The sequence below is a fragment of the Tachypleus tridentatus genome, chromosome 2 (genome assembly GCF_004210375.1).
Source record: "Tachypleus tridentatus isolate NWPU-2018 chromosome 2, ASM421037v1, whole genome shotgun sequence".
NCBI classification, from domain to species: domain Eukaryota; kingdom Metazoa; phylum Arthropoda; class Merostomata; order Xiphosura; family Limulidae; genus Tachypleus; species Tachypleus tridentatus.
Genome location: NC_134826.1, coordinates 77681571 through 77695767, shown reverse-complemented (window position 1 = coordinate 77695767; position 14197 = coordinate 77681571). Strand labels below are relative to the sequence as shown.

General features: G+C 32.3%; 1 protein-coding gene across 3 annotated transcripts in view; it reads right to left on the bottom strand.

Annotated features, from left to right (window-relative positions):
- unc-45 (unc-45 myosin chaperone) overlaps positions 1-14197 on the bottom strand; it is a 156953-nt gene that overhangs the window by 27841 nt on the left and 114915 nt on the right. For all 3 annotated transcript variants that reach the window (XM_076488685.1, XM_076488684.1, XM_076488683.1), the window contains exons 14-16: positions 5785-5925; positions 2757-2872; positions 1344-1410 (exon numbers count right to left, since the gene is read on the bottom strand). In XM_076488685.1, the coding sequence (XP_076344800.1) occupies positions 1344-1410; positions 2757-2872; positions 5785-5925 (324 nt within the window). The remainder of the gene's footprint in view (positions 1-1343; positions 1411-2756; positions 2873-5784; positions 5926-14197) is intronic.

The window sequence follows — 14197 nt, the reverse complement described above, 5'->3', positions numbered from 1 at the left end:
AGACAAGTTGAAAGGAAAGATGTTCATGTCAGAAACAAAAATGATTCTGTCCATCACACAGTGTGCAAGTTGTATTTCAATAATATCTATGTCTTAGAAGCTTATAAAAAGTTTTTAAGTATTCCAGATATCATATCTGTATTTTCTCTACTCCAACACGAACTGTTGTAAAATCAGCAGGTTAGAGTAAAACTAAACACTGATAACTCTTAACATAAACACCATGTTGAACTGAACTTTATACAGGAATGTGGCACACACATTTTAAAACCTACCTGTGTTCACAGTGTTAACAGTTCTGTGTCACTCAAATATAAACAATTAATAGTTCAATCATAAAAAAAACAATAATTAGATGCCAACAGAATTGCCAACAAATCTGTATGAATTGCAACACTTTTTGAAATACATTTCTCTACACTATTTATGTGACAAATTAGTTGTGGGTTCATGATTTCATATATTATAGTAATCATAATCACAAAAACACAGAACAAGAATACAGTCAACACTGCAATAAGTCTTATTAATAAAAACTGCTGTGAGTTCTGTGTATTTTGCATGGAAAGTGAGAAATTTCACCCATTATATTTTGCCAAATCTTTAGTGTTGTCAGAGACAAGTAATTAAATTACTCATTATGTTACCCCAACTTGTAGCATAAGGGTTAAAATGCCATACACTATTATTTACATTCAATATCACTGTACTAATATAAAAAAATATATGTAAGTACAAAAAAACAAAAACAATGTGCAAGTAGCTACAGGTGTTAAAAGAAATCAAACTTCATCACTTTAAATAAGTTTCAACAATTCTTTTACAAATAACTTTATCATTAATATTCATGTTACAGAAATCTAAGTATATAGCATCGTCGTATGTTTCCCTCTATAAGTCTTTATTGCAAAAAAAATTAAAATTTTTTATGAAAGGTTGAAAGATATATTTTTTTATCAGTACTGAAAAATTTACACTTCAAAGAAGCAAAAATACTACATTAAGCAATAACCTATAGAAATTACTTTGAAAATTGGATTTCAAAGTTTTCATGCTAATATTATTTTTAGATAGGATTCATCCAATCAGCCTTGTTCTTAACAATAACAAAACTTTATCTACCACACAATGAAGTTCAGTCCTAAAGGTATTAGATTTCACAGTCAATCAGTGTAGTTAATAAAAATGTCAGAAATGTATTTAATGGCATGTGACCTGTTTTGGAAATCCATATTTGTATTAACAATTTTCATAAATATTTCTCTATTTTACTACTACTAACATAAATTATTTTATTTATATATATGGTAGAATGTCAAATTTGCACATGAAGTTACATTTACCTTCGCTCCACCCTGTTGAACAACAGTTCCTCGCAGCTCTTTTTGTTCACACATAGCATTGAACACTCTGTTGTCAAGCAGAAATAATAAAATACGGTGTTCAAAACTATATGTTAATAAAACAATAACAATACATGTATCTGTAAAAAAACACGGTCTTATCACAAAAGAAATTAACTTCCTACTATGTTTTGAATTACAGGAGAAGACTTTTATCTTAAAATATAAATATTGGAAAGGAGGGAAAGCAGTTTGTTTTACTGAACAAAGATGGTATCAAAGATTATTGAAAACCATAATACAAAGAGTTAATCACAGTTTATCAAAAGCAATTTGCATATGGTGTCATCAAAGATGTAAGCCAAGGGTAGCATGTTAAGCACCTACACATTTTGTTAATAAGACATTTCTAGCCATTCTGCAGTGCAATGCCATAATTATTTTGTAGTTAAAGTTTTTATATTATAAGATACAATGAACAAAGCATCTTGAAGAAGTGGGCCTCTAATCTTAACAATGGAAACAAAAAACTCAAACAGCAGAGTAAAGTTATGTTAACAAGACTGAATATGCCTGATGAAATAATAGAATTTAAAATTAATGATACTACTGTCAATATTTATTCAAAAATTGAGAAGAGACACAATATAAAAATCCTATGTTACATTACAACAAAATGTTTATTTTCATCTACTGATGAAAAGTTTGTTTGTTTTGAATTTTGCACATAGCAACATGTGGACTATCTGTGCGAGACATCCCTAATTTTGCAGTGTAAGACTAGAGGGAAGACAGCTAGTCATCACCACCCACCGCCAACTCTTGGGCTACTCTTTTACCAAAGAATAGTGAAATTGACTATCACATTATAACACCCCCATGGGTGAAAGGGGCAAGCATGTTTGGTGTCACAGGGATTCAAACCCACAACTATCAGATTACAAGTTGAGTGCCTTAACCACCTGGCCATGCCAGGCCCTGATGAAAAGAATTTTATACACATAAGAAAGACTTTTTAAATTATAATTTACTCAATAATATAAAATTACTTTAATATTCTATATATAAAGAAAACTGATAAAATATATCATAATTCTTTAAATGTTGAGAAATTCAAATGGTAAATAATAAATAAACTGTTTTGAAAATTTTTTGGGTTTAGTGACCAAGTATTATCCTTCAAACTTAAAATTTTGTTTTTATTCTTCATAAAGAATAAATTACTTGAAGTCTGTTAGAGACTTGGTTATGTACAAAATCTAAAAGGATATATATATTTATTGTCTTAATTTGCTCATCTATAATTTTAACTTGTACAAAAAAGTATACACAAAAAAAGAACTTGCATGAGAATAAACACAGAACAATTAGTCTGTTTTATGTATTTGAAATTACAAAATCAAAACAATATACCTGGCTATAAGCTCTCTGCTGCTTTTACTCTCTGTTTTCGAGAGAGCTACTAAAGCACTGGTGATACCCGAGTCTACAAGGACCTTTACACGTTTATCAACAAATTCCTTGGCATCCTATTTAACAGATACATATTAAATAATATTAAAAATAATTCAAAAGCAAATGTTAAAAAAGCTACTATATGTTCTTTCTTGTATGTCAAATGTTTTTGTCTTACTGTTCAGTTTATATTTTATTGCACCTACCATACAATGTCTACAGTGATTAACAAATTAGACATTTACAAGTTAGAATTTAAAATACAAACCTTCACCTTTCTAGATTTGCTAAGATAATATAATTTGCAAACCTGCCTACCACTCCGTTATTCTAAAACTTGTCTGCTCACATCTACTTTTCTTAAGTACATGTTTATAACCAACATAAACAACACATTCCAAATCAGATAAATATGGCTTGAAGGGGAAACTTGTAATTTGACTAGTAACTTTGAAGTATGTTGACAAAATAGTTGCTCTGAACAGAAATGAAATTTTCTTAACCTACATATAACTTAGTTAGAAAGCCAGGTAAATTACAGTGGTTTTATGTGTAACAGTATAGTCATGTTATAATTTCTGGTTTTCTAAGATGTATCTTTGAGATCTGTAAAAATGAATTTGTTTTACCTCCTCAACTTGAGAGAGTAAATGAGGCTTAGAAGATATAATGTGCAAGTACAAATAAGTTTTGTAACATCACAGACCCCACTGTTTTTAAATATACTTTTTATTTATTATTCTATGTTTTATTAAAAATAACTAAAAATTAAACAATTATGAATAAATAGTAATAATATAAACACATATTCATAAGCTCATAACATACTTCAAACACCTATACCTCAAAATTCTGACCACCCTAGGGATATAACTTATATCCAATAATCTATCAAGTTTACTGGATCAGCTTTTGTATAGAGCTATATCATAAATATTTTTTGCACTTTTATTGCTTTAGACAATTTTCATTGCAACCTCTGTATTGTAAACAAACTAATACATCCTCTCCCACTGTGTTCTTGGAGCCATGATTATGAATAAAATCTGTGGGAAAGTTCTAGTAATTGTGCAGCATGAGCTTATTGGCTATTGCCAGCATCACAATAAATAGTCTGATGGCAGGAGCAGAATCACTAGTGTGAACAGGCTTGAAATAAAAAATATCATGGAAAGTACTGTGGAAGTTCATGGTTATTCCTATGAAAATATAGAACAGTATTTATATTTTTCAACCTTTAAAGTTTTATAACGATTACAGAGTTAGCCATATCAGATGACTCCATGTAAGATAAGGGTAGAGAAACTAACAAGTGAAATATAATTTTTTTCAGAAAAAACAAAACAAAAACAAAACCATTTGATATTTATTGAAGTCAAGAGATTACACAAATGAAATCAGAAAATTTTCAGATAAAGAAAAGTATTACTAATTTTAACATAAAAATCACAATGCATTGAGAACAGTCAATGTGCTGTCAAAGGTTTAGTAAAACATAATTGAAAATTCTGTTTTATTTGGTATCCACAAAAAAATATGTCATATTTATTAAAAGCTTAAAAAACTGTGAACATACAAGTACAGTCAGTGTAATCCACTAAGGCAGTAGTAAAAGAGAACTTACTTTCAATGCCTAAACTAATTTTTACATATCTTTATAAACAAAATTATAAAGAACACACTGTTAGTGAGAATGTGACAGAGTTATCTACAGTTTAACTAGGCTGGTCATTAATTTACAACATCAGATAAAGTGTAAAAAGGTTGGGCAGATTATATCAAAATGTTTTTTGAACCTAACCACATGGGTACAGTATGTGTCACCTTGACATGATTTATTTGATTACTGCACATCTTGATAAGAGCCCTGCAACAAAGCACCTATTGTAAAAGGCTCTGTTGTAAAGTTATCATGTCTGAAGCACATCACTTTTCACTGCAGGCATCCTAAAATATAAATAGTGTAAGTGAAGAACAGATTTCAGAGTCTATTTGAATAGTTCACTCACTCAGAGAGCCATAGGTACTGCATCTAGTGATTTGAATGACACATCTTCATAAAGAATAGCATAAATACCTGTTTTGTTCTCATTTTGCTTGACATATGCAGTGGATGAACAAATATTTCATGGAAACAGCTTGTGCACACACAAACTGTCTCATTTTGTAAAGAGATTTTTTTTATTATTATGATGTTCATTATTGTTAGGGATGTGTAGATGGTATTTGCCACTGACTCATCTGTTCTCATCTGCTATATTTATGCAATATTTTGTTTACCATAACTGGGGTGCAACTCAGTGCACCCCTCTTTCTAGATGATTTAAATGGTTAATGTTGAACCATATTTCTTTGTTTTCCAGTTCCTATGAGTAGAAGGATATCCCCATCCTTAACATCCTAAATCCTGAATGAGAACACATCTTTATAATAAGAGTGTACAAATATTTTGTATTGGAAAAGACTGTCACAACACTTCTCAAAAATGAAAATTTTTTGGTGTACCCCACTGCAATGTGGGCCCTACTTCATCAGTCACCTCCAAAACCTACAGTACATTTTACATCTCACATTATAGTTGCACCTTGGGATCCTTTAAATTAGTGCATCATTTCTATTTTAATTTTGGTTTGTGTTTGGTTATAACAAACTAATATATATATACACACACACACACAAACAAACAACCAGTTCTGTTTTTAGTACATATTTTTCATTTATTTTCAAATGTTCAGGTAAGTAAAAAGTAAAAAAAATTAAATTTAATGAAGTATACAGATAAATAATTCCCAATCCAAATTTTATCTGAAAGTTTGTACAGTACATGTAAAAAAAACCTATATATAGAATAAGATCAAATGAGACATCTTTTCTCAAATTTTATCAGTTATCACAGTTGTTGTCTTTTTATAGTTGTTATATTACAGTAAGTTCATTTTTTAGAAAATATAATTTTGACATTCCCTAATCATCTTGACTTACTTACTTTGGAATGATCTTCTGGGACATGCTGCTTAGCAAACTTTGCTAATTCAATCATTTCTGGGATTATTTCTTGTTTTTCATAACTGTTGGTTAAGTTCACAAGAGTTGTCACTACTCCATAAATAACTGAAAGATCTCCAGCCTACAAATGTATAAATCAAGTATTAAGTTCTTTTGTCAGTTAAATACATATATATAGAAAGTGGCAAGAATATTTCCTCTCAAGACTACATTTGAATGAAATTCAAGCTAAAGATGAAAAAAAGTAATAATATTGTTATCAAATAATCCTATTAGATTACACATATGAGATTAGCATTTCAAAGTATTTCTCTCTCTGTTTTTATTCAAATGCAAAAAACATTACATTAGAAAAAACACTGATGACTACTCGATAGAAGTAGATGTTAATGATAAACGGGACAGTCAGTTTTAAAATTGGTGAGAACAGGGTGAGAACTAACATGAAGCAATTACAGGGCCAGTAGAGAGATAAGCAAGTCAGTATAAATAATACAATTTGAGTACTGCTTAGCTTCTATGTGATCTAGGGCAAGAGAAATGGCATATAGTTCGGTAGTAACTGCAGAAACTGTAGAGGGGATTCTGTGCACAACCACTAAATCACTTCAGACCCCACAGAGTCACCTGTTTTTGAACAATCTGTATAAATGGGAATGGAGGAATGGTTCTAAAGATATTCAGTAAATAAAAGATTATACTTCCAATCAGGAGTATCCACTTTTCTCAGATGACTTGAAAGAAAGGTCACATTAGTGGACTGTAATATGCCATGGTGGAATGGGCTGACCAGTGGATACAGCAATATTATCCAAGGACAGACCCAATTCATCCAACTGTGTCTGTATATAAAGGCCAAAAGGAACAACAGCAGATCATCTGTTCTGAAAAAGCATAACCCATGAGGAAGGAAAACACAACCCCAGGTGGGATACTGTGGTACAGATCAAAGTTTTGAAGCATACAGTAAAGGCAGTTGCAAATTGAGGAGGTTCACGAGACTCTGAGTACAAGCTCTGGACTGGGGAAGTGTGGAAGGCCCTGGTTCAGAGACAAAGTCCCTGATGATGAATGGGATCCAGCATCTTCAAGGCTAAGGTCCTGGAAGAACCAGACCAGAGACCCATAGTCTAGTTATGATCGATTAAAAGCACAATATATCTTTAGCATAGAACATTGATCTACTTCTCAAGTGGTGGAAGAGAGTACATGGGGGATGTTCAGTGTTCTTGTACATTTGACTTACTGTTAGTTAATGTGTGGTGTAAAAGTCAAAGATAAACCCCAAGCCAAAAACTTTGTGTGAGGGACCATGAGAAGCACAACTTCACCAATACAGAGTTCAGGATCAGGACAAATACCCCGTTGGTGGCAAATTTGCATGCAAATTATTTTAGAAAGAGAGAAGTTAAAACGTTTTGCTGTGGTCCACTTCATTTATTCATTTACTGAGGGCAATCTGTAGCTACCGTTCAATAAACTTCATGTTCAACGACTGACATGAGATGTGGAAGTCATCAACATAGAGCCTATTTGCAACACTAAGAATGATAGCATTAATCTTTATACTGAAAAGTGACACTCAAAACACAGCCCTGAGGGACTCCAAGTTCCTGTAGGAAAGAATGTGAAAGTGTTTAACCCACAAAAACTTGTAAATGCTTTCTACTTAAAACATTTTTAATAAAAATGAGCAAATGGCTGTATAACTCATAAGTGGAGTTCTCGTAAAATTCAATACCTCCACGTAATATCATAAGCCTTTTCAAGGTCAATGAATATTGATACAGGATGTTATCATTTGAGAAAGGCTGCTCTGACTGACATTTCAAATCAAATTAGGTGGTTCATGGTGGAGCATTGTCATTGAAACCCACACTGTGTGAGCAAGAGGAGGTTGTTTGATTTGAGAAACTGAATAAGACAAGAATTAACCATTCTCTCTAAGATTTTACAGAGACACTTCATCAAAGTAATTAGGCAGTAGTTTGAAGGAACCTTGGGATCCTTCACAGGCTTAGAGAAAGGTAGAACAATAGCCTGGTACCATGCAACAGGAAAAATATTCTCCTGCAAGATCTGGTTAAAAACAACCAGAAGAATGGCAAGGAAAGCAGGAGATAGATGATGCAGCATCTAATAGTGTATACCATCAACTTTGACCAATGTACTGCCAGACCAATCTAGGGCCAGTTTGAGTTCCACCAGAGTAAATGGGCAATAATTGTCATAAAGACGATCAGCTTGAAAGTAAAGAGATGATTGTTCTGCCCAAGTCTTGATGGCTAGGAAGGCAGATGATGAAGAAGAAGTTCTAGATACCGGGCAAAAGCTTTTACTAAGAGTATCTGCAATGTTCCTGATATCAGCTACTTCATGGCCATCAGAGAGTAAGATCGAGAGGGGAACAGAACTATATTGTCCATTTACCTTTAGAATCTACATGAATTCAAGGAGAATATGGTGTTTAAGGGTCAGACCCGTCGATCACCAGGATCCTCTCCTCCCCTTTATGGGTCACTATGCACAGCGAATATGTGTGTGGATGTTTAGATCCCACAGGAGGTAAAATGAAGAAACAGAACCTTCTCTAGGAGGTCCCCTCACCACATACAGGAATCTACGTTGTGGGGCCATGGAAGAGATCAATGCATATTACATAACAGGAGTGAGCCCTGAATGAGCAGCGATAAATGATACAGGGCACCCAGAATTTAACAATCCAGCATAAAAGTATGATAGCTGTGGTGCAACACAAATGAATCAATGGCCCACACCACCAACTGCATAACTGAGTATCTACTTGTTTAAAGATGTATAAGGCTTGACATAGGTAATCAGAAGATGCTACCATTGAATGCCCTTGCAGGTCCAGAGGGAAGTGAGTTAGGGCTCAATGAACTATAAGCTATAAGCCCACAGGGATGGAAATGCAAGTAACCATAAAATCAACTCAAACTGTAAAGGGGAGTACCTGTAAAAAATAAAATTACAGACATCAAGGAGGAACACCCCAAAAAGTGTTGACTTGATATGGCAATCCAGGTAAAGTCATTCTGAAAGGAGGAAAGGGACATCCAAGGGAACCCAAACGAGGCTCCTCTAAACTCGCATAAGAGAACAAATGAGAATTTGACCAAGAGGGATGAGAGCTTTCTGAGAAGCCCACATACACAAACGAGAATCTCGTGCACGATGTGATATCTACACTTACCTAGAATTGCCCTAATTGAGAGGACTGAGCCTAACTGAATAGGAAATAAAACAACACCTCCCAATATGAACAATGCATGGCATGGGGGCAAAGAAAAATCTATTTTCACCCTTACCAACTGATCAATTGAACCTTTACTCTTAGAAGAAATAATTGGCAGGATTGGCTTGTGGGGAAGCCAGACATCTATGCCAGAGTGGAAACAACAGTACCAGGAAGAGAACAAGTTGGGTAAGGACATAAGCCATCTGAATTGTAATGATCTGAGGAAAAATCCAAAGGAGTCCAGATTGAAAATACACAACAACCCCTATGGACAATAAGGAAAGCAGAATATAGGAGAAAAGTTAATGAGGAGGAATGCATCTGACACAACATCTTTGTTCTCCAGAGAAAACTCAGTGATGGGATAAGTACGATCCCAAAGGGAAATGTGAAAAGACTAATAAATGGTACAAAATTTACAGAGCAATATATAACAACAATCCCTGAACTTCAAGGGGACAACAAATAACAAACAGATGAGAATAAGAACTACAGGCACAGAGATCTCTCGGTATAAGTGCACCCTTGCAAAGCAAATCCTAAATAGTCAGGAAAAAGAAATCCAGGGAAAAGAGAAATTATATAAATATCCAGGCCAAATGCAATTACCAAAAACAAAATGGGCCAACTGCCACCTCCACTGTGTAGAATTGAACCCTGAATCCAAATAGTTGGAGTACATAGAGAGAACAATAAGCCTGAGCCCAGCACCCACTACACTTGAATCAAATAAAGCCATCAAGGCTACCAACTGCCCCAAAAATGACATCTGAAGGACCAAGATGAACTGCAAATATCTGGTAGGCCAGAACCAACCATGGGGAGGACTGAGAATAAGAAAGATAGTGTGGGAGAAAAGAAAGGCCAAGTGAACTTAACATCCAGTACAAAACTCTGCAAGCCTATAGAGGGAAGTCAGAGTGATGACATGCCACAGCATGGTTATCTAAAGCACATGTTGGGGTCAATGTATATGTTCCCCCAAACTAAATTAGCCCCCAAAACCCCAATAACCTGAGTGGTGCAGGAACAGAATGAAAGAAATGGGAGAGAATTATAACACAAATTATATCTGATGCAACAGGTCTATCAAAGGGAAAAGGAGATCAGGAAACCTCACCCAAAATGACACATCAATGTAAGTCATTGGTAGGAGGAACTAAACAGCTCAAATTATCACTGTCATGCATATGCTAAGCATTATAAGGTATAAAAATATGGTCATCATGCAGTTAGAAGTCAGCAAAAATGTAGCTAACTTTCAGCAACCTAGCCTTTGAAGTTAGAGACAAATCAGCTGCAGTAGTCACAGCTGCTGAGGTAGAAACCATTTGAAATTGTGCATACATGAATAGTGGAGTTAACAAGAAAAAAAAAGTTGAACTACAAAGAGAAATATCAAACTATACAAATTTTGAAGGAAATCATGTGTGAGAAAAAATATCATTGACTAAAAACTTGAACTATAAAATTTTGGCAATTAAGTGAAAAAAGGCACTCTGAAAGCATGTTTCATCTGAGAGGCTGTCAGTCAAGAAGTGCTTAAGGGCTTGAAGATTAGAGAGGAAGCTAGTTACAACTGGAATAGTGTTGCATTCTTACTGGTGGAGGGTTGCTATATAATTACTTACACAGTAGTATGCAGATATCTTACATTAATAAATGTAAGGATAAGTGGGAGTATCAAGGATAGTGGTGAGTGAAAGTTTGTGCCAGCAGGGAGCAAGGTAAGTCAAGAAAACCTTTTAGTGAAATAGATATCATATCTGAACTATGGGATCTTTATAATGTCCATGAATATACCTCAGATAATAAAAACTTGTAGGTTTATATTTTTGATAAACATCTGTAAGATTCTGAAAGTGATTTAAATAACAGGTATCAATATTTCTACTTAAACATTTGAAATTAGCATATATAACAAAAGGATACCTAAGTGAATTATTAACATTTTGAAATTTTTTGAGAAAATCTTCAAAAACTATTATAATCTTGATAGCTTCTTTTGCTTTAGTCTACTTCATGTTTCTGCACTCTGTTTTCAAAGTAAAAAAAACCCTGCAGACGTATATCACAGAGATATATTTTTCTTGCATGCTTTGTCATTTAGTTATTCTAGGTACAATAATAAACTACATTAGTTTTATTTTTATGTCTGAAAGGTTAACATACCACTCATTTTCAATTATACTTAACAGATAAATATTACATTCCTTATCATAACTGTAGACATTTTGTTATGTATTACAGTTTATCTCAGATGAGTCTCCAATTTATAATGTTATGCACATTAAGTATTACGATTTTAAATAGTTGGAAATTTTAATTGCAATTTAGAAGTTAATTAAATGTCAGTATGTAACAAATTTATGATATCTGCCAAGAGCTTTTAGTACAATACCTAACTAAACAGAATATGTATAACTATAATGCACAGTCGATTTTTTCAGGAGGTATTTAGAGGATAAAAATTGTGCATTGTATTCATGCAAGAACAGTACTTTATTTTCATTTTTACTTCCTTCAACTTGTGTCATCACAATTGATCTATAATATGAACGATTATAATTTTTATTAACATATCTAAAGCATCAATCCACTTCCTCATATTATAAGCAGTGAAATATAACAATCCAAGCTTTAATGTTGCTTGCAGTTGTAAACCAGTGAACATTATGTTCATTAATAATTTCTGAGTTTGATTATTAATGAATGCTGTTCCTTTATTACTTTGATTTTGTCTTTTATCTTAAAAATGATTTTAAATGTTTTCAATATTTCTTTTCTCATTTTAACTTTGAATGAAACAGCTGAAGCATACTTACTAAACATATCTACAGCTCTTAAGATATAATTTGGATTATTATTTTAAGATTTAAATTGTCTCATTGATTGCTACTGATTATTAGTTTGTTATAAAAACTCTTCTTTTAAATTTATGCCTAATTGATTTGTGTTTTGCATATTCATCTTGTTGATGAAAAATTTTATTATTTCTTTTTGAGGTAACTGATATTTTACTGTAAGTGCTTGTACATCATTGAAACCACTTTCAGAGTCATAGTATATTTTTTCCTTTTTTCAAGCTGAGATTGTTTTGCATCACAAACTTTACATGTTCCTTTAATAATAGGTCTTCTATTTTTGAAACCTGAATATTACATGGTTGTTTCAGTTTTGGTTTTAAATTTCAAACAATATGTAACAGATGAACTACAAAAATAAATTTTTCCTTAGGATAAATAATTGGTTTGATATATCTTCTAGCAAAGCTTTCAAGTAACGTTTGACCTTGAATAACATTCATGCATCCTATCAATTGTTGATCAACAATGCCTATCAGTTGTAGCTTTTAATTTACTGTAAGTAATATGATGTTTCTTATGTGCTTTATCCACTTTGTAAATACCAGCATCACTTCTGACTAGACACCTATGAGTGTATAGTATGGTATAAAAATCACGGTAAACACATTGCAGGATGATTAAACTTATCTTAGATCCAGTTAAACAGAAATTATTTTTTAATTTTAGAAATATATGTAAGAACATCAATATATATATATTCTAGCTAGCTACAGTAATACAGAAAATTTAATTCTACAAAATATATTTAAACAAGAAAATCAAAACTATATATTCTGAGTCACTTAAATTTTAAAAACTTTATCACTACTTTTGCCAATTACTGTAACTACATTAGTCACAGTCAGAGTATGGATAATTTTTTGTTTAATTTTAAATAACTCAGTTTATGCAGTTTTGCCTTGTATGGAGATGCACTGATATAGAGAAATTTTGATTCACTCCATAAACAAGTAAATAGCAAATTAGGCAACTTTAAAAGTATAAGCTTTAGTTTTGCTCAGCCAATATTTTGAAATTGTCAATATTCAGATATTTTAAAGATAATTATAATTGGGTAATTTTTATGGCTGCCATTTCATCACAATATCTAATATTACCATATATACTGATATATAAAAGAAAGACATGCTGGTCATAGTCCTTAGGAGGTGTTACATATATTTAGTCAAACACAGAGTGATTTCTTAGATTCTAAAAATACTGAGAAGTCAGAAGACTTTAAAACAAAATTTCAAACTTGTGCCCATGTAAGTAATAGAAATTGTTGTTCAGTGTTAAAACCTACATCAATGTGGGTATCAGAAACAATGCTGGTGAAATATTTAATAACAATACTTTTAAATAACAAGATGGTAATTACACTTTATGAAGATAGATAATATTTAAATAAACTATTTAATGATCCTCCTATAAAGTTTAACATTCAGTTTGCAACTTAAAGTATACAATTAAATTACCTTCAAAGTATCAGATTGATTGTTTTGAAAGAAAGTTGTATTAATTGTTAGGATACGACTTGTCATGATCTCAATACTTTTGGGTTCAGATAGAGTTATAGTGATTCCTGTATTTCCTTCAAACATTTCTAAAGTTGGTGGAATATTTATTTCTAACAATTACCATTATCACAGCAGGAAAAAAAATCACTATCATGAACATTTGAAGAATCATCACCACTTTTTGATATAGAGTCAGTTAAGAGCACAACAACTTTACATTTTTCGTAGGTCAAACAAAGTCGCTGCTAGAATGATCCACAAACACATCCAATTCAGAATCTTTACCTTAATCTGAAAGATCTGATAAATTATCATCATATAGTTCAATACTTATCTTATCTTCACTCAACACATTATGTTTTCTGTGACAAGCCATTTCTAGAAACATGGGTATTGTAAGCAAAAAACAGAAAAATAACTGTCAAAACAAAATAAAATGTCTCTGACTCATTTGGAGCTCTGCATGAAACACTAGTAAACTCATGTCTTGTCTGTAATGTAATAATGGAGTGGTTACATATGCAAAACAATACATTATCAGATGATTTAATATAAGATTATTTTTCCTATATTTAAATGGAAGCACAAATTACATTTAATACTATTAGTACACCTTAGTATATTAAATCTAGTATGCTGAGTGAGCTGCAAGATAGTACTACCTCTAAATTAAAAAAATATTAAATCACAGTAGGGTGGACAGAAATGTAGCTCTACAATTGAATAAAAACTGGGACAAGTTCCAAATATTTTTATCAGACCAATTTC